The 21749-nt window shown below is 50.3% G+C and overlaps 1 protein-coding gene across 1 annotated transcript in view; it reads left to right on the top strand.

Annotated features, from left to right (window-relative positions):
* Positions 1-21749, top strand: part of LOC119441288 (probable ubiquitin carboxyl-terminal hydrolase FAF-X) — a 540581-nt gene that overhangs the window by 183277 nt on the left and 335555 nt on the right. Inside the window, 1 exon segment of the mRNA XM_049661116.1 lies at positions 12038-12149. Coding sequence (XP_049517073.1) covers positions 12038-12149 — 112 coding nt within the window.

The following is a 21749-nucleotide window of genomic DNA, read 5'->3' as shown; positions in this document are numbered from 1 at the left end:
TGCGAACAGAATAACGCTGTTGGGATTCACGTTGGACAAAGTCGCATTCTGCCGAGTGAGGATAAGCTCGAGGCTATACTGAGCTACCCGTCGCCGAAAGATATCGGCGAACTGAGACGCTTTCTGGGATTGGTGAACTTTTATCGCCAATTCATTCCAGACTGTGCGGCAGTGCAAGCGCCTTTAACGAGGCTCTTGAGGAAAGACGAGCGTTGGACTTGGGGTCCAGAGCAGGAGGCGGCACTGCGCGGCCTCACAAAGGTGCTCGCTGACATGGCAGAGTTGCAGCTGCCTGACTTGAACAGGGAGTTTGTGATTCAAACAGACGGAAGCGACCTGGGTCTAGGTGCAATTTTGCTTCAGGAGCACGGAGGCATTCTCCGACCAGTTGCGTTCGCGAGCCGTTTGTTGACGCTGGCGGAAAGGAACTACTCGGTGACAGTGAAGGAGTGTCTCACGATTGAGACTGACCACATGGCTCTCACTTGGTTGAGGCGTTTGAGCGAGCCGAGTGGCCACCTGGCGCGTTGGGCACTGCTGCTGCAGCGTTACGACTTCACCGTGCGCTACCGCAAAGGAAAAAGCAATGCCGCAGCGGACGCACTTTCGCGAGCGCCAGTCCGAGGCTAGGGAGAAACCCTGGCCGTAGTCCGAGTAAGGGACGCACAACAACCGTCGATCCTGGGTGAGAGCGTGAACCACGTAGATGTTGTCGGTTTCGCAGGAGTTGTCTTTAGCAGAAAGGAGCTGTTCGAGGCTCAGCAGAAGGATCCGTTTTGTCGAAAAGTGCTCGACGGGCTCCGAGAGCCGGGCGGCACGGCCACCGCGCACATGGAGGCAGCTGGTATTGCTGTCGGTGCGGAGCGCTCAGGAACAGCTGGTAATGCTGTGAGCGCCCTGGATTCCTATCTGCTGAATTCCGATGGCGTTCTGCTGAGGTATATTCCCACTGAGAACGACACAAGTGAGGCGTTTAAGGTGGTGATACCGCGCGCATTGAGAGGAGCACTGCTACGCTACTTTCATGACTCGTGCATCGCTGGGCACGCGAGCGGCCCCAAGACTTACGTTAAGTTGTGTCGCTTCGCTACCTGACCAGGCATGAAACGGGACGTGATTCCCTACGCCCGATCATGTCATGTGTGCCAAAGCGTGAAGCCCCGAGGCGGACGACCGCCCGGCTTCATGCAGCCTATCGACAGCCAGACTCCCTGGCAAATCGCGGCATGTGACGTCATGGGACCGTATGCCACAACACCGAGCAGAAACAAATTCTTGCTGGTAGTCACGGATCACTTCAGTAAATGGGCAGAACTTTTCCCCCTACGAAAACTGACGGCATGGGTGATCATGGATAAGTTGATGGAGGTTTTCACCAGGTTTGGTTTTTCGGAGCAGTTGATAACGGACAATGCGTCCTACTTCACTGCAAAGGTGTTCGTTGACTCATGCGCCGCACTGGGCACTAAGCATAAGAAAACGACAACCTACCATGCTCAGTCGAACCCAACTGAACGAGTCAATCGCAACATCAAGCACATGCTTGTCGCATTCTCTGAAAGGCATAAGGACTGGGATACCTACCTTCCAGAGGTCGGGTTTGCATTGCGATCGACAGTGAACCGCTCGACTGGGTATGCGCCTTCTCTCAACCTGGGGAGAGAGCTGCCGAATCCGGTGGATAAGGTTCTCGCGGATCGCAGCGGAATGCCAGTCGCGCCGTCAGCACGAGCTGAATACGCGACGCTTCTACGTGCCAAGATGACGGAAGCTTTGCATAAAGCACGCTGTAATCTTTGCACTGCAAGGGCACAGCAGAAGGCGCAGTATGACCGCTCGCATCGGAACGTCCACTACGAAGTGGGCGATCTGGTGCTTCGACGCCAGCACGTTCTGCCTCGCTGGCGCCGAAGTGGACCGGGCCGTATTGAGTACGAGAGAAGGTTTCCTCGCTTGTTTACCGGCTCGAGAACAAGAAAGGAAAGGCGATCGGCGGACCGGTACACGTATGCGACCTGAAACGCGACGTGCCGCGTGATGAGCAGTGGGATGACGATCAGGCCCTCCCTCAACTGCGATCGATGAGAGAGAGCAGTCAGAACCGAACGGCGAGCCCGCAGCCGCGCTACAATTTGCGTAGCAGGCGAAAGTAATCTAACTGCTAGTTCCGTAACCCCACGACTGCGAGGAACATTCGTAAGTCCGGGTGGCGTTGCGTACCGCGTGAGCATACAGCCGCGTCGGGCTGGCACCTTGGTAGCTCCTGCCGGGGAAGCGAAGGTCTAGTGACCACAGAGCGCCGAATATGGACGACGAGTCGTCGAGGCCACTACGGGAATAAGGCGTGAACGTTCGACGCGTGGGTGTGCGGGGTGCGGTTTCACCAAAAACAGCTGTGAGGGACAGTGCGGTGATTATCTTGTGCTGCGACTCGAATTGGCAATGATTCTTGCGAACATTCCCTTTGTAACAGACGTCGACGGGGTTCCCGGATACGGCCAACTTTGCTGCTGATCACAGTTCCGCTTCGTGCAGTTTGGTAATAATTTCCAGGAGCAGAGCAAGACGAGATGGCCGTGCGAATTGCCTGCAGTACGCGCTGGAACAACTGACGCCCTTGCAGTACTGACGGCGCTACGCCGGCCTTGGAGCCGTACGAACCGCTAGCCGGCGGCCGGCAGACGACCACCCCCTCCAGCGCAGCCGACACCTTGGGCGCAGCACTGAGAGCCACCTTCGAGCCCCGACAACGATCCCGCCTCGCAAGCCCGCCTTGCAAGCCCGCCTTGCAAGCCCGAGCAGTGCAGCTGACCAGCCGCCTCCGAGTCGGCATCGAGTGTCCGCCAGCTGAGGGCTACTTCACCACCAGCCCGACGCTTCCTCGGTCGCCAACCTCGGCGGGTACTCGGGCAAACGGACGTCCCTAGGTGCCAGCCTCAACGTACGGGGGCCTTCTTAAGGGGGGGAGGATGTGGGGAGCACACGCGGCGGTAGCCGGGCGGACATCTCGTGCGCGCACAGCGCGCGCTGCGGGAGCCAGGCGGACACGGGAGAAATGCACTTTGCCCTCTCCCGGTTCTCGCTCGCCTTTCGCGACGCTCGTGCCGCGTGGGAAGAGGGAAAGTATCTGGCGGGCGAGGAGGACACTCCCCTCGCGGAAAGGTAAAAAAGGATAAAAGAGCGCGACCGAGAGACCCCCGGGGCTCTCTGACCTCGCTTGACCTACCTGCCCATCCGGATTTACCCGCTGAAACCCGTGAGTGACCTCGTTTGCGTGACTACTACACGCGACGAGGCAAGTCTATTTTATTACTTATTATACAGAGCGGACTTCCCTCTGCAAGTGTTTTATTGCCCACAGCAATAAACGTTGAGTTGGCTCGCTTGTTGCCTTATTTGCCCGAACCCTACGTAGCTGCGATTATATGCGTTACGGGTTGCGGCAGACCCCGACAAGTTGCTAGGATAGGATAGGAATAAACTTTATTTGTCCAACGGTTATGGCTGTTGGTGCCTGGGGCTAGGCTGCCAGGGGTCCATCGCCGGAGAAAAATCTTTTGAGATCCTCGGCAATGGCCCTGACCCGCTGGACGGCCCACTCCTGGTCCTCGGGTGCCTCGCTGAGGAGGGCGGCTTGTATCAGGACTCGTATCATGCCATCTACCGGTACAGGCTCATGTATCATACCGGTACAGGTATCATGTATCATACCGGTACAGGCCAGGCCTGTACCGCTCTGTGCGCTGCTACGTTGCAGCCTGTGCACTCTGTCAGCGCTGCAAAAAAGCTGCTCTGCTACCCGCTGGACACCTTCACCCCATCAATATTTCCTCAGAACCATTCTTTCCTGTCAATCTTAATCTTCTCAGACCTTTTCCCATGTCGAAAGTGGGCAATGAGTGGGTCGTTGTCGCGCCAGACTAAACGACCCGTTACGCGATCACGCGAGCTTTGCCCACAAGTTGTGCAACTGAGGTGGCGGATTACCTTTCACAATATGTCATCCTCTATTACGGCGCACCCCAGCAATTCCTCACTGATGGTGGCCGCACCTTCTTGTCCTGAGTTGTTGAAGACTTCTTCGTTTCTGTTCTGCCGAGCACAAGCTTTCCACTGCCTACAGTCCGTTAAACGGACTCGCGAAGTGGCTTAATCACACGTTGACAGAAATCTGTCCATGTACGTTTCTGATGACTGCAGTGATTGGGACAAAGCCTTACCTTTCGTGACCTTCGCTTACAATTCGTCTCGTCACGAGACCGCTGGCTTTTCGCCCTTTTACCACCTGGTCGGACGCCACCCTACTTTGCCTTTTGACACACTGCTTCCTTCCTAAATGCACACTCCCACTGAATATGCTCAAGACGTATTCACCAGGGCTCAATCAGCACAGCATATTGCCAGCTCCCAGCTCACCGAGTCTCAGGTCGGTCGCGAGAAGATCTAGTACGACAGCTGACATCGAGACGTTCAGCTTCTCCATGGCTCATTTGTCCTCCTATGGATGCCACGTCGCCGCATTGGTTTGTCTGAAAAGCTGCTGCCGCGCTACACAGGGCCCTATACGATACTGCGGTAGCTTGGCGATGTCAACTACAAGATTGCTCTGCTGGACTCGCGTGTCCCCACTGACGTGCATGTGTCTCGGCTGAAGCCTTACTTTGCCACGAGTTCACGTCCATTATAGGTGGCGCTAAGACCGCCTTTACAGGTAGGGGCTATGTTACGGTTGTGGGAATCCTCGGTTCCCATGACCGTCGCATGCGCGGCGAACGTCGTGTCGGGCGCATGCGAGCCAGTGATAGTTGGGAGAGGAGAAGCTTTCCTTACGGCGGGCTGTTAACGGGAATCGCAAGCGCTATCAGTGCCACCGGGTGGGTCACTTGAGATCTCGCTGACATCGCCCGGTTCTCTTTGGTCCCCAGCAAGCAGCGATAGAGGAAGTCTCCGCCGCCGCTCCCGTATTCCCGCACGTGGTTAGTCAACCGCATTCTTGCCGCGGCAGTCACTGCGGCCGCCTGTATTCCCCAGTTGGTAAGTTGGAAGCCCTTCTTTACCTAGTGTATTATTCTCTTCGAAGGAACTCTCAGCGATGTCAACTATAGCTAGCTGTCCTGCTCGAAGTGTTAGTTGCAGTCGTAATAAATGCTTTCCGAGTGTACACGTGGTTGTCGTCTATTGTTTCCTCGAGCTTGTACTGGACCGCGGTTGATGCACAGGCATGCGCCAACCGCGGAGCTCGGTGTGCCGTGGCAGAGAGCCGTTACCACCCTCCCATATCCCGACACGGCGCAACCAAGAATGGCTCCGTAAGTCAGAATACGACGATTTGCCGTGTCGAGGTGAAATCGGTCTCGACAGCCATCTTGTTCGTACATCGTTGCCTGTCTTGTAAATATTGTAAATATGCATCTTTATATGTTACTTCTGCAATGTTACAATACGCATACAATATATTTGACATACTTTATAGAGAATATTACTAGGCCATTATACAGTCATGTTACATTTACCATTGTCACTGACTGCACCATCGACTACATCACAACAGTTCTCTGCGCTCTTTGGCCATCATTGGCCTTTGCTCCACAAAACACCACATATCATCAGCTTCTTGAATGACGTCATCTCTATCATCAAAACGACGACCTCGCAATGGATTTTTCATTTCCTAAAACAAAAAATTGCCTCTGGGTATGAGATCGCGAGAATAAGATGGATGAGGCAATACAGTAAAATCTCAGTGATATGAATCTCGCGGGGTTGTGTTAAATATTCGTATCACCCGAAATTCGTATCATCAAAACATACACAAAATCAATAAAAAATGAATTTATTTTTACCAGAAAAGGTTCCTAATAGTGCAACCCCATTGATACCTTCCTCGCCGATGCTGCGTTTTCCCGGCTGCTACGTCACGTTTTCGCGGTCCCTACCTAAATCTCATTGACTTCCACGTACAGTCGAATCTCGATAATTCGAACTCGAAGGGGCCCGAAAATTTGTTCGAATTAAAAAAAAGACGTATTTTTAAATTATTCGTGCACCATAGCACGATGCACGAACGGTGCAAGTCGTGAAATATCGCGGCACACAAGAGCATAGCCAGCGAGGGCCACGAAACTGCCCATGCCAGCCAATGCTGGCTTCCCGATAACGGCAGAACACGAAACTTCAGGGTGCGGGCGGCGCTGGCACGGCGACAGACGCACCTGGGAGGAGGGCGGCAGGGAAGCGGATTTGGCCTTGGCAACTCCGCCGCTTCGGTGGCAGTGGCTTCGGTGGCTCCCCTCGCCTTCCCTCTCAATTCCCTGGTAGCTCCCTCAGCTTCGACTGTCACCGCGTGCGCCCGCCGCCGTGCCGGCGCCGCCGCTCCAGCTGGCCCGGCACCAGCTCCCTGAAGTTTCGTTTTCTGCCATTATCGGGAAGCGGGCATTTGCCGGCGTGGCCAGTTTTGTTGACCGGACTAGGACACCGCCGCTGCTTCCCTCTGTGCCGCAGCCGCAGCGTGCAAGGTCAACACGTGACTAGAAAATAGAGGAAGCATAAAGGAGAAGGGTTCACTGCCATTTTCGCAGCGTGGCTGAGACGTCGGCACATACACGCGTGTTCCAGCGCAATGCAAAAACGGCGACCTTTGCATTTGAGAGGGTAATTTTCCGCCCCGCGTTTCTTTCATGCTTTTTTTTCTAAATTTTTTTTTTTGTTCGCGAGCGGCGTTGTGGGGTCTCTCTTATGCTTTTACTCTATGGCGGTGCCGGAGCAATGCCGGTCGGAGGTGCCGCCGCGTGATTTGGCGCACTGCTGAGAGCATTGTCGGTGCATGGTGTGTTAGAATTTACCATCGCAAATGCTTTCGCGTTCGATTTACCGGACGTTTTTGCACAGCCGCGTGTCTGTGCCAGTTGCTTCGCTGGCTCAGCCGTTGCCGCTGTTGATCACGAGTTCGTATGATCCATAGCGGCGCGGCAAGCGTCGGGAACATCCAATTTTTTTCAAATTGTGAGCAATGTCTTTCGACTGGGGAATGTTACGAACGCGTATCACACCGAGATATTTTCGTACCAGCCAGGATCGTATCACCGGGGTTTTACTGTATTTCATAGCCACATTGCTTTGCTCCGCAGCAGCAGCAGCTGGAGATGAGTGAGCGGGTGCGTTGTCAGACTGTGCTTTTTCTGCTTCAGACCATCTCAGTTATTTATTCACTAGTGAGCATTAACATGTGCTGTTGATCTCTATTAAGGTGAGCCAGGATGACCTTCCCTACGGACTTACGCACCTTCGGGAAGGGGGGAGTGCTTTTTGCTCATCTCATCAGTCTCTGGATCATAGATTCAACATCCATAAATAGTTTACAAGCGGCTAAAGAAATCCTCTTCCCCGTTCTCCACCTAAAGAGCTAACATGTGCCTTGACATGCGACTGCTGTGGAAAGGAGTCGAGATGGTTCAGATACTTTAGGCACATGGGCAGTTTGTCGTAAATTATGTCCCGCATGCTACAATAGCTGGAGTCCATTGCGTGCATCATCATTTGAATGGTCAATCTTGCCGAACGAAATCTTCTGCTCTCTTCACTAGAGCCATGTCATCAGTGAATGAGGATCGGTCAACCCTAGGCTCATCAGCGAGAGACATGTGACCTGTGTCAAAATTTCATTTCCACCTCTTAGCAGCGGCATATGACGGACAATCATCACCATTCACAATCTTCATTTCATCATGAATTTGCTGACACAAGAGCTCTTCAAATTGTGGGGAGCACATGCCGCCACCTTCTCCCGCGGGCGCTCACCGTCGCTTGCGCACGTAGCGAACGCAGCGGGAGCCGGGTGGACACCTTCTCCCGAGTACGCGCGTCGTCACAAGCGCGCGCAGCGCACGCAGCGGGAGCTGTTTGGACACGAGAGAGAGGCACTTTGCCCTCTTGCGACGCGTGCGGGAAGATGGGAAGGTATCCATGCCTGAGGAGCACATTACCCTTGTGAAAAGGTAAAAAGGTATAAAAGAGCGCGACCGAGAGACCCCCGGGCCTCTCTGACCTTGCTACTCCTGACCTGCCCTTACGGATATACCCGCTGCAACCCGTGGGTGACTTCGTTTGCGTGACTTCTACACGCAACGGGGCAAGCCTATTTATTACTTATTATACACAGCGGACTTCCCTCTGCAAGTATGTTTTATTGCCCACAGCAGTAAATCTTGTTGAGTTGACTCGCTTGTTGCCTTATTCGCCCTAACCCTACGTAGCTGCGATTATACGCGCTACTAGTTGGGGAAGACCCCACAAAATATAGAAACTTAATAATGCTGCGGGCCTTGTGGGGATCGAGGTGCCTTCTCACGCCTCATCCCCCAGCTTGCGCGTGGCGCTTGGCGCTTGATCTCCGGGTACCACCGCCGTACCGGCAACATGGTGGACACGGCTAGTGCGCCGGAGCTACTTTCCCATGCAATCCGTGCTTCTCTCCCCCCCGGCATTTTACTTGCCCCTCGAGAACACGTCACAGGAACGCGCCGTGATTGGCCTCCCGAGTGGCGGCCCCCAGGCACCCTCTCCACCCGAGCTCTCGTCCGCTGAGCGCTTCCTCGCCGCGGCAGATGCCCACAAGTCCGCAACGAGGTGGTTACACGAGACCTTTGTTCTCGCAACTCCTCGTTCTTGCGCTTTGCGGCCCGCTACCCTGTTAGCCCTACCGTAGCGGGCGCGTGTACTTGATCGGTCTTGCGGTGAGCCTTGGCCCGTAAGCGCCGTGACTGTTGCACTGTGCTGTATCTTGGGTGAATAAACCCGTGTTTGTTGGCAAGCTGACTCTGGAGCCTTCTCTGCGCCGTGTCGGAGAGTCTACGAACCCTGCCGTAGCGCCTTTGTGCATTGCGGAGTGGAGGAGTGTCGTGCCCTTTCCCGACCGTCGCTTGTAGGGTAAGCCTTGTGCAAACCCACTGTCACAGTCTCAATCTTCTCCATCTTCCCGGTTACAATCACCTTACTGGCAAAAATTCATCATCATCATCAGCCTATATCTTATGTCCACTGCTGGACGAAGGCCTCTCCCTGCGATCTCCAATTACCCCTGTCTTGCGCTAGCGTATTCCAACTTGCGCCTGCAAATTTCCTAACCTCATCATCCCATCTGGTTTTCTGCCGACCTCGACTGCGCTTCCCTTCTCTTGGTATCCATTCTGTAACCCTAATGGTCCACCGGTTATCCATCCTACGCATTACATGGCCTGCCCAGCTCCATTTCTTCCGCTTAATGTGAACTAGAATATCGGCTATCCCCGTTTGTTCTCTGATCCACACTGCTCTCTTCCTGTCTCTTAAAGTTAGTCCTAAGATTTTTCATTCCATCGCTCTTTGTGCGGTCCTTAACTTGTTCTCGAGCTTCATTGTTAACCTCCAAGTTTCTGCCCCATATGTTGGCACCGGTAGAATGCAATGATTGTACACTTTTCAACGAAAATTCATGAAACCCTTGTGCTGGATCCGGTGATTGCAATTGTGTTGACATATTGTGGTGGCGAGGTTGTGAGCAGGTCATGTGCCTGATGGCCAGAGCAGACACTAGACCAGACCATCTCTCGTGTCCCCTGTGGGCACTCTGCAGTCGACAGTCTGGTGGAATTGGTTTGCTAATGATGACTATCGCTCTGAGCAAGGAATGTGTCAACTTAAAATTAAGCTGCTTTACAACACCAAGGCACATTTACTTCTGCAACACCAACTTGGTGTTGATGAGAGATCAGTATTTGCCTGCAGCATTGAGACATCTGCAATAGCTGCGCTGAGGCAGTTCAGCACGAGCCATATTGTCTCTGTCAAAATGATGTCAGGTCAGGAATTACTGAAGCCACACACTTGTCAAGATTTCAGTCTGGTTACCAAGGCAGTGGCAATGTCCTTCTTGCATGAATAACTCAATTAGGCAGAAACGGCAAAGTACCATGACTTAGTCAAACGAAATCATGAAATTTCACAATCCTCAAAGAATGTTCAAGAGCAAATTTCAAGACAATAAGAATTTTCTAATACGAATCAAATACGAATACGTACTTGGCTTCTAATATCCAATAATGATATGCACTAGCAAGTTTTGTTATTTCAACATGTTGGAACATTGCAATTACATTTTCAACGGTCAGAAATTTGACTAGTTGTGTATTGTGAAAGGTTGTGTATTTGACTCAATTTAATTTGGAAAATTCCACTGGCGGTGTGTCCTCGCCAACCTGTGCCTTATTGTACCGCATCAAATGCCCGTAAAGTGAGAGGCGTTTGACCGTGTTCCAGCCGTCACTTGTCGCATTTGCTGTCAAGCAATAAGCCCGGCATCGGGGGCAAGGCAAGAGCTCTGCTCACAGCCAACCAAAAGGAAGTGTTGTTCGCTATGACGATTGCTCAGAAAAGAACTGCAAGAACATTGTCTTTTCTTTTTCCTATGTTTTGTATCACCTGGAAGCAAGACTTCTGCAGCAGAGCTTGGGCAGCAAGCCCCCTTCTGTTGTTTTCGTTCAGTGTGACCCTGACTCACTGTTGTCAAGGTTTGCAAGAAGATTGCGCAACCAGCTGCAGGAAAAAGAACCTTCGATTACGTAAAAAAAAAAAAGAAAATGTTTTGTTTATAACTCCTGGTAAACATTGTAATGCATTCGTACTCACCTAGAATAGTGCCTTTTAGCACGAGAGTGGCTTGTTGGACTAGTTGGTACAACCCACCATGTTTGCCTAGTGGCTATAGTGTTGGGCTTAGTGCTAAGCACAAGGTCGCGGGATCAAGTCCCAGCCATGGCGGCCACATTTCAATGGGGGTGAAATGCAGTCAACACTCGTGTACTTAGATTTAGTTCCAAATTATTCCGGACTCTGGCGTGCCTCATAATCAGATTGTGGTTTTGGCACGTAAAACACTGTAATTTAATTTGGGCTAGTTGGTTCATGATTATGCTAGGAGAACACCAGCAAACTTGAAGAAGGGAAAAATCGACATGGACAAAGCGACAGGAAGGTGGCTGGTTCCTGTTGATTTGTCTGCCTCTCCATTTTTTGTTTTTGCTGGCTACAGCCCTTTAGCACATGGCGATGCGGGCATGGTAATGCTCATCATGGAATGCCCATCGTGATCTGTACTACAAGGCCTGGGTTTGCTCGGCTGCTGTAGCGAATCTATTTTTATCCTGAAATGAGGCATGACGGTGTGACAAGGGCATGCGGCAGGGAGCTGGCATATTTGCATAGTGAGGCCACGTGGATGGGCATCGCCGCATAGGGTTAGCCCATTAGCCCTGTACTTCTGGAAAGAGCATTCTTATTGCAGTTAAATTCTATTGCGCTGTCATTGCGCTCTGAGCACACCCTTGCTTTCCACAAACCCGTGCCCCTTGCAAGATTGGCTTTTCCGCAAAGCTTTGTCATTCAGTGGCTGTGCGCACTTTGCATGCAAAATTTCACCAGCAGCAATAAGTCAGACACATATTCTTAGATTAGATAGAAACAAACACTATGGACCGTGCTTGCACTTGCACAGTCAGCAATATATTCCATTTCTTACTGTTTATATCCTACTGAATATTCTAAAATGTTTGAATACCTACTTTTCAAATTGAATATGAATATTAAAAATACAACATTTGATGGTATCCTAGTTTCAAGGAATGTTGATTCACCAAAATGAGTGGGTCAATTGTGTAGCTTCCAACTCACCTTTGTGTTCTTTCTTCAGAAAAGTCCTAGTTCAGGAAGGCCATTGCGTCCCCATGAACACGATGGACCTAAATTCAAGCAGTTTTCTCATTTATATTTAATGGGGATTGATTTTGTGAAACTTTTTGTGACTTTATTGCAATAATATGAAAATTTTATGCAGTGGAGAAAATGTGAAACCAATACTGTCATCAGTAGTCTCTTGAAAGAAACAGTGAAATGTACATAGGAGTGCCTCCACAGTCGCCATCCTGAGATGGAAAATTATAACAACTCATTGCTATAATTTTTGAAGAGACCCAAAAGCGATCATTTCTGTAACAACTCCTCGCAGGGTGAAGGTGAACAATGCAAGTATGAAACTGGACCTGTTCCTCAACACAGAGTTGCTGGACCCAGCCGACGACAAGAAGCTCATTGGACAGCTACCCATCAAGGACAAAGCGGTCAGTGCTGCAGCTGCCACTGGTCGGGCAGATTTGAACCAAAACTCTTCACAATCATTGTGTGGCCCCTCAGATTCCATGACCCATTTAGCAGCACTGCTCGCTGTGGTAGCCTCCAGTGTGGCGCATTGTGCAAGATGTGCGTGCTCAGACTCTCCCCTGAAAAATGGACCAGCTTTTTTACCTGTCTGCAGTCCCTTCTGTGGGGCTTTTTATTGCAATAGCAATTATATGGACACTCCAAAGCAGATTTCTGCCGTCGCCGTGAGGTTCCGTATGATGTCAATGGAGATGAAATCGTCGCCGCGCGCCGCCGAACGCTGTATGTGCGAGTGAAAGGGCATAACATAACAGCATAACACCAGACACGGACAATCGTATTAAAAAAAGAATGAGAATGCAGCGCTGACTCTCTCTCAGGTGGTGTATTGTTGCGCTGACACGGAGCTGACTCTCAATATCAGTGGAGAATCCGGGCCGTGTTGTCGTTTTTCCTTCCTATTGCGCTGAATCCGAACCTTACGATGAATCCTAACCAACTGGTCCAGCTTGCCTTCTTCACGCAGTATTCTTGTTGCAAGACTGGAAGAAGGCATGTAATAGAAAGTCTTGCACATGCATGCTCTTTCTTGCTCATCCATTGTCACATGCATTGTTGACCAACTTAGACCAGCAAAATACACATGTTATGCAAAATATTTGTTTTACATCTCTGGCCGATAAGTAAGGTTGAAATTGAAACCCTTAGAGTAACAAAAAGAAATATCAGAGGCTCTGCTTTTTGTGGAATGCTAGCACCGGCAGTGATTGCAGGAGCAGGAAACACATCATCATCACCATGATTTGGACATCGTCCATTCCACAGCCAAACATCCTGCAGCAAAAATATTCCTGTAATATTTACAATATGTTCGAAATTGCAGGAACGACAGTTCAGATATAAGGCAGTTTTTCTGACGATGCAATGCAAGAATGTTCTTGCTCAAGAACCAGTAGTGGACAAACGTTCAGGGAAATTTAAATGAAAAATAGCTATGTTTGTTTTTTAAATAGCAGCAAAAAATGGCAAATTTCACAACTTAAAAATTTGTAACCTCTTTAGACAGTAATTTACAAATAACTAAACAGCCTATGGTTGTGAGCTTTCTCAATAATAAACGTTGTTAGGATAAAAACTCGCATATAATACGAGGTTTTTTTTTTCTAAATTTTACCATGTAAAATGTCTGCCTCGTATTATATGCGGATTCCAAAGTTTTCAGCATAAAATTTGCAGTTTCGGGTTAGTTTTTGCTCACTGCTATCATCATCAAGACTTGTAGCGTAGTATGCGTCATCTTGCGGTGGCGTCGGTAGGCTGCTGCTGCTTTCAACGGGCTCCATTTTGACCACGCTAAGAATCGGCACGTTCGCTAGTCTATCTCGCACGATGTCGGGACCGTGAAAGTAGTACCCAGCTGCCTTTAAAGGGAAAGTTATTTTAGCTGCCAAGGCCATCGGAAATTGCGCCGCAGGATGGCACTTCGGCGTCACCGTGGGCAGCATTCACGGCTCGGATTACATCCCAGTTGCAAAGTTGGTTCTTTATTCTATGGTTGCAATGGCGGCAGAGAAGCGCATTTGGCCTTGGCAACGCCGTCGCTTTGGTGGCAGTGGCTCCCCTCGCCATCCCTCTCAACTGCATCGTAGCGCCCCCCACCTTCGACTGGCTCCGTGCGCGCCCGCCGCTGCTTCCGCTGGCGCGGCGCCAGCTTAGCCTTTTCCCTGAAGTTTCGTTTTCTGCCGTTGTCGGGAAGTTGGCCAAGACGTCGGCTCGTACACGTGTGCTCCAGCGCGACGGTGAAATGGCGACCTTGCTGTTTGAGAGTGAAATTGCCGCCGTGTTTTTTTTTCGTTTTCTTTTTCTCCGTGTGGCGTTGAGGGGTCTATCCTAAGCTTTTGCTCTATGGCGGTGTCGGAGCAATGCCGGTCGGAGGCGCCGCCGCGTGATTTGGAGTGCTGCTGAGGGCATTGTCGGTGCACTGTATGTTCGAATTAACCGTCACAAATGCTTTCGCACTCGATTACCGGGTGTTTTTGCCCATAGGAATACACATAACTTTCACAGGACCACAGCATCAGTTCGAATTAAGCGTGTTCGAATTAACGAGATGAGATTGTAAATGCTTCTTATTTATTTATTTTATTTATTTACAGATACTGCTGTCTCGATACACGAGACATAGCAGGAGTGGATACACCAGACACTTTATCAAAACAACATACAATGAATTTGAAACGTAATTACTAAATGTGGTTAGACAATTCTTACAAAAACTCTTCATTAGGTTTTTCCCGCAAGGAACCAGCTAGGTTGTTCCAAATTTCAACAACGCTTGGAAAAAAAGAATACTTAAACAATTTACAGAAGACTTGAAAGGAACAATATTAGGTGGGTGGGAACGCCAGTGGCATGCCCAGTAGAATGACTGAAGGAAATTGGTGCTTGAATGCAACTTTGGCCGTGTATAATCTGATGTAGCAAAGTGATACGTTCAAGTGTGCGTCGATGAGCCAAGGGTTCTATCGATAATGCGCATGCGTGATATGCGGGAGAAAAGTTGCGGTCATATCGGCGATAAATGAACTGTATTGCTTTCTTTTGTATGGATTCAAGCTTACTAATGTCACGTGCAGTGTAGGGTGCCCATACCACTGAGGCGTACTCTAGTAATGGTCTGACGAGGGATTTAGAAGCTGTTAATTTGCAGTCCTTAGTAGAGAACTTGAGGGTTTGCTTTAAATATCCCAGTTTCCTAAGAGCCCTAGCACAAGTTGTTTCAATATGAAGGTGCCATTTTAGGTTTTGAGTGAAGGTAACTCCAAGATATTTGAAGGTATTCAGAGAATTTAGGTAGTGCCCATTGCAACTATAAGTGAAACTTAACGGCTGCTTTTTATTAGTGAAAGTCATTTGTACAGTTTTTTGGTAATTAATACTCATTTGCCATGCGTTGCTATAACCACAAAAGGACGAAAATACATTGTTAAGAACCTCTTGATCTTGTCTGTTAGTCACTGTGGTATAGAGCACGCAGTCGTCAGCGTACAATCGCAGTTTTCACTGGTGTGTCCCTAATGACCTGTGTGATATCATTAAGAGAGAGAGAAAGATAATTTATTTGAAGGAAGGCAGAGAGGTCGGCCTGAGCTAGCATCCTCTCGCCTGCTACTCTGCACAGGAGGAGGGGGGATGAGGGGTGATGCTGACAGAGATGGACAACGGTAAAGGCAAGTTCAGCATCCTCATGGCTATCAACAAAGTCCAAAAAGGTCATTCAAACGTGTCATCAACTTCCAGAGCATGGACGGAGTCACGAATACAATTGAAAGTTCACAAAAACTCGCCGCGCGAGTATGGGCTTCTCCTGCGTGAGCAGCACAGGTGCCAAGCAAGGTAATTAAATTACGTAAAGAGCAGCGATCAGCTGCACCAGTACGGCGAGGACATGCACGGCGCTTTTAGCGGCTGGAGACCACAGAGAATCACGCGCATTGATTCTAGCAGACGTTTCAGCATTTTTTCAATGCTTTCGTTGTCATTCTTTTCAGCTCCTTGCTTGCCTATAGGGTCATCGGCTTTACTAGCCCTAGAATCAACTTTTTGACGTAGAGGAACACTACGGCATGGTATCGTGCCCGTGGATCTACTCGGTAGCGAAGGCCACTCCGTGTCTGTGCCACCCAGGGGCGACGAATGTGCGCCCTGTGCTCTCGGAGATCCTGAATTTGCGGTAGGCGCGGTTACCGTCCTCGATGCCGGCACAGGCAGAGGTTGTCGATATCATTAATGTAAATAATGAACAACAGGGGCCCAAGGACCAAGCCCTGCGGTACCCCGGAAGTGACTGTGGCCGACGATGACTGTGCGTGATTAAAAGTAACATATTGAGACCTTGAATGTAGCCAATCAGCTATCCAACTGAGTATTTTTTCATCGTTAATAATTTTACTGAGCCTAAAAAGAAGTTTTCTGTGGCACACCATATCAAACGCTTTGCTGTAATCTATGAATATGGCATCTACCTGACCTCGATTATTTAGAGCCGAAGCGATATCATGAGTGAATTCAATGAGTTGAGTAGTTGTAGAAAAACCAGAGCGGAAACCATGTTGATTCCGCGACAATATGTTATTAGTAGTGAAATACTGAAGAACATGTTTGTGAATTATGTGCTCTAAGAGTTTGCAACAGGTACACATTAATGAGATAGGCCTGTAGTTGGAAATGAGTTGCTTATTACCTGATTTAAACACAGGAATTACATTGGCGATTTTCCAAATGGCCGGCACAGTACATGTCTCTAACGATTTACAAAAAATTATGGTTAGATAATGAGCGTTCCATTCTGCATAGCGCTTCAAAAACACGTTTGGTATACCATCCGGTCCGGCACCTTTAGTTGTGTCGATGTTCAAGAGAAGGTTGTAAATCCCGGTATAACTAATTTCAATTGTTGGAAACGGTGCAATTTCCTGGATAATACCAATGTCAGTGGTGGTACCACTGTCATATCCAAACACAGATTTGAAATAGCCATTAAACGCCTCCGAGATTGTTGAGACTGGGTTTTCCTCGCTCGCATTATATGCGGCTGAAAACATTTTTTTTTCGTTATTGCTATCCCCAAATAACACACCGTATTATACACGGGTTTTTACAGTATTTGAGGAAATACATACCAAAATTTGGAGTTTTGTGTTTGAGTATAGGTGGTCTTATTATGCTACTCTGATCATGAAATAAAACAAGCCTTCTCCTGGAATCAACAGTGCCACATCTTTTTCTATTCCATATGGAGCATATACAGTATAGACCACTTATAGTGCAGGACCGGACATTGTGCGATCTTTTCAGACTCCGTTAATTTTCCCATAGCACCCCATGTATACACGTATCGCTTATAGTGCAGTTGCGGGAAACAAAATACCGGTTACAGTGCCGCTGCCTGGGAGTACGCAAGTCAGTGGAGACGGCGAACGGGCGCCCCAAGGAGTGCTCGAGGAAGAAAGAGAGACGAAGTGGAGGAGAAGGGCACGTGGTGCGAACGAACAGCCAGTGAGACTGAAACCAGAACCTTGAGTGCGAGAAAATATCACGGCGCGCATAGCGAGCGAGGGCCATGAAACTGCCAACGCCGGCGAACGCTCGCTTCACGATAACGGCAGTAAACGAAACTTCAGGGAGGGAACTGGCGGCGCCGGCACGGCACGGCGAAGGGCGCACGCACGCGGAGACAGTGGAATGTGAGGGAGGAGGGCAGCAGGGAAGCGGATTTTGCCTCGGCAACTCCACCGCTTCGGTGGCTCCCCTCTCCCTCCCTCGTAGCTCCCTCACTTTCGAGTGCCACCGTGCGCGCCCGCAGGCGCCGCCGCTCCAGCCGGCCCGGCGCCAGCTCCCCGAAGTTTCGTTTTCTGCCGTTATCGGGAAGCGGGCGTTTGCCGGTGTGGGCAGTTTCGTTGGCCGGCCTGGAAAAGCGCCGCTGCTTCCCTCTGCACCGTAGCTGCAGTGTGCAAGGTCAACACGTGACTAGAAAGTAGAGGAAGCATAAAGGAGAAAGAAGGGTTCACTGCCATTTTCTACGCGTGGCTACGGTAGCGTGGCTGAGACGTCGGCACGTACACGTATGTTCCGGCGCAACGCAGAATCGGCGACCTTGCCATTTGCGAGAGGGTGAAATTTCCACCGCGTTTTTTTTTCTTTTTCGTTATTATTATTTGTTTTTATTGCGCGAGACATTGAGGGGTCTCTCCTAAGCTTTTACTCTACGGCTGTGCCGGAGCAATGCCGGTCGGAGGCGCCGCCGCGTGATTTGGTTCGAATTAATGAGATTCGACTGTAAATTGAATGCAAACGTTCTAGCCGCATTCCTCGACTGTCGCATACGCGTGGCGGCTCGGTGTACATATTTTGCATGTGTGCGGGCCTTGAAAATTGTTGCTTTAGTTATAGTGCGGTACCGCTTATAGTGCGGATATTTGCGACTCCGGCGACTTACGTTATAAGCGGTTTACACTGTATAATATTCAGTGGACTGTAAAGGGGGTTTATTTGGGTCGTAGAGCGGCAGCGAGAAACACAGCACCAGCAGGTAGGGCGTAGCCAGAGAGCAAACTGGGTACGAGCCACACGATGGCAACGGGGCTGTTCAGCATGCCGATCTTCCTCACAATCACCCCCCGATATGAAAGACTAGCCATCCTGGCGACCTAGGGAGAGTGCAGTGGATCGTAGTACGGCTTGAGCCGGTCAATGTGTAGAGTCTCTCGCCCGCGACGACGGAGATCGGAAGATGGCGACACAGGTTCAACTACGTAATTAACTGGTGATGCTTGCGCAACCACGCGGTACTTGGGAAGGAGCTTTGACGAAAGACCAGGAGCAGCAGTAGGTGGGACCCAAAGCCACACGAGGGAGTCGATGGCGAAAGGGTGAGGAGCTGGTTTGAGGTCATGACGCTGTTTTTGGCGACACTGTTGAGCAGACAACAATGAAAGGGCAAGTTGTCGGCATTTCTCGGTGTTCTGAGCGACCGTAGCAACAGGTGATCAGTCGGCAGGGTCCGGCCGGTATGGAAGAACCGTATCAATGGTCCTGGAGGGCTAGCGGCTGTAAAGCAGAAAGAATGGTGAGAACCCGGTAGTGGCTTGGGAGGCAGTGTTATATGCATATGTGACAAAGGGAAGTACAGCATCCCAGTTGGAATGGTCGGACTGCCACATACATTGATAGCATGTCACCAAGAGTTCTGTTGAATCGTTCAGTTAAGCCATTCGTCTGTGGGTGATAAGCGGTAGTTGTGCGGTGAATAATTTGGCATTCTGATAGGAGTGACTGCGGCACGTCCGAGAGGAATACGTGACCCCGATCGCTCAGCAGTTCACAAGGTGCGCCATGGTCAAGAAACAAAGTTGTGTAGAATGAACGAGGCGACGTCTTTTGCTGATGCGGCAGGTAGTTGGCGGTTTCAGCATATCGTGTGAAATGATCTACGGCAACGACAATCCATTGGTTGCCAGCGCCAGTAGATGGAAGAGGCCCGTATAAATCAGTGCCGACACGGTCAAATGGGTGAGCTGGGCAGAGAAGTGGCTGGAGAGGTGCGGTGGAGAGGTGCAAGACACATTTGCGTCGCTGGCAAGCAATGCAGGAGCGTACATATTTGCGGATGAAGGTGTACATGCCGCGCCAATAGTATAGGCGAAGCCATGTGTAGGTCTTCGACACTCCGCCGTGACCACACTGGGAGGTCGGAGTGAAAAGCGGAGCATAAATCGTTTCGAAGGTGGCGGAGCCATGTGCGGCCGTCATTGTGGTAGTTGCGGCTGTATAAAAGTTCGTCGCGGATGGCGAAATGCTGGCCTGTCGGCGTAACGCTCGAGTTGCCGAAGCCGCCGGAGGGTTGGACAAAATATAGAATATCGTTACGATCCATGGGTCTTTTCGTTGCTCCGAGGCCATGTCCATGATGTCAAGTGGGGAGATATCACGACTGTCGGTTGGAGTACTGGCGTCTGAAGTAACTGGGAAGCGCGAGAGGGCATCGGCGTCAGAATGTCTGCGTCCAGAGCGATAGACGACACGGTTATCGTATTCCTGGAGGCGGAGGGCCTACCGAGCGAGGCGACCCGACGGGTCTTTGAGGTTAGATAACCAGCAAAGAGCGTGATGATCCGTCACCACACCAAAGGGTCGACCGTAGAGATATGGGGGAAATTTTTGAAGTGCCCGTACGATGGCCAAGCACTCTTTTTCGGTTACTGAGTAATTGACCTCAGGTTTTGTAAGGGCACGACTGGCATAAGCGACCACGTATTCGGCACTAGTGTTCTTACGTTGTGCGAGCACGGCACCAAGGCCTACACCACTGGCGTCAGTGTGAAGTTCTGTAGGTACGCTTGGGTGAAAATGGCGCAAGATTGGCGGAGATGTAAGTAGGCGGCGAGGAGTGGTAAACGCTTCCTCGGAGGCTTCTGACCAATTAGAAAGTGCATTGTCGCCTTGGAGAAGTTGGTTGAGGTATGCAATCACAGTAGCGAAGTTGCGACCGAATCGTTGAAAGTAGGAGCATAGTCCAATGAAGCTGCGTAGTGCTTTCAAGTTAGTGGGCTTTGGGAATTCGGATATGGCATGAAGTTTAGCAGGGTCGGGAAGAATGCCTTCTTTGGAGGCAACGTGGCTTGTGTAGTCAGTTTTCTAGCTGCAAATAGGCACTTCTTCAAGTTAAGCTGGACACCAGCATTCCGGAGACAGGTCAAACTTGATGTAAGCAGCGAAGATGGGTCGGAAAATCAGGAGAAAACACGACAACGACATCGAGGTAGCAGAGACAAGTATTCCACTTCAGGCCGTGCAGGATGCTGTCCATCATGCGTTCAAAGGTGACGGGTGCATTGCAGAGACCAAACGGCATGACAGTGAATTGGTACAAGCCATCTGGTGTTACAAATGCGGTTTTTGGACAGTCAGCATCAGCCATGGGAACCTGCCAGTAGCCAGAGCGGAGATCTAAGGAGGAAAAGAACTCCGCTCCTTGTAAACAGTCAAGAGCGTCCTCTATACGTGGCAACGGGTAAACATCCTTTCGAGTAATCTTGTTAAGCCTTCGATAATCAACGCAAAATCGTATGGTGCCATCTTTTTTCTTAACCAGGACGACTGGTTATGCCCAGGGACTACTAGAAGGCTGGATGACACCGCGTTTGAGCATATCGTTCACCTGGTCATCGATAACGCGTCTTTCGCTCGCCGATACTCGGTACGGACGCTGCCGAATGGGTGCATGGCTTCCGGTGTCGATAGTGTGCGAAACAGTCGTTGTGCTGCCAAGTGACGTTGCTTGACAGTCAAAAGAGGAAGAGAAGCCTTGGAGCAAGTGAAGATGTTTGGCTCGCTGCGTTGTCGTAAGGTCCCTGGCAATAGACGGCGTAAAAGAACGCGGCAGCGACTGAGGAGGCGATTCTTCCGAGTGCGGCAAAATAAGCGGAGTCGTCCATTGTGCCAAGGATTGAAGGTGAAGCCAGTGACTCTGCTCTCCCAAGGCTTTCACGGCAGCGTAAAGTAATTGGTTCGGCCGACGGGTTTGACACACACATCAGAGAGACGCCAGTGATGAACTCGAGAACAGCGAACGGCAGTGGTAGTGATCGGCGCCGAACTAGAAGTTCAGAGGGCACAAGAGTACTGTGCCTGCATCTACAGAGGCACAAGATACACTGACAAGAGCAGAAGACCAGGCAGGTATAATGGTATCTTCTGAAACGGTGATTTTGCAACAAGAGTCCTCGTTGGCATGGATAATATCTGTCGAAAACGGAAACAGCTCAATTTCGGCGCGGGGGCAGTCGATGATCGCATGATGTGTGGAGAGAAAGTCCCATCGTAATATGACGTCGTGAGAACATGATGGCAACACGATGAATTCGATGACATAGAGAACCTCCTGAATGACGACACGAGCGGTGCAGGCACCGGGTGGCTCGACGTGCGGCGTGTTGGCCGTCCGAAGGGATAATCCAGAAAGCGGTGTCGTCACTTTTCCAATTTTACAGCAAATACGG

This window comes from Dermacentor silvarum, chromosome 2, assembly GCF_013339745.2.
Source record: "Dermacentor silvarum isolate Dsil-2018 chromosome 2, BIME_Dsil_1.4, whole genome shotgun sequence".
NCBI lineage: Eukaryota > Metazoa > Arthropoda > Arachnida > Ixodida > Ixodidae > Dermacentor > Dermacentor silvarum.
Note: the sequence above shows the minus strand (reverse complement) of the source record. Positions and strands in the feature narration are given on the sequence as shown.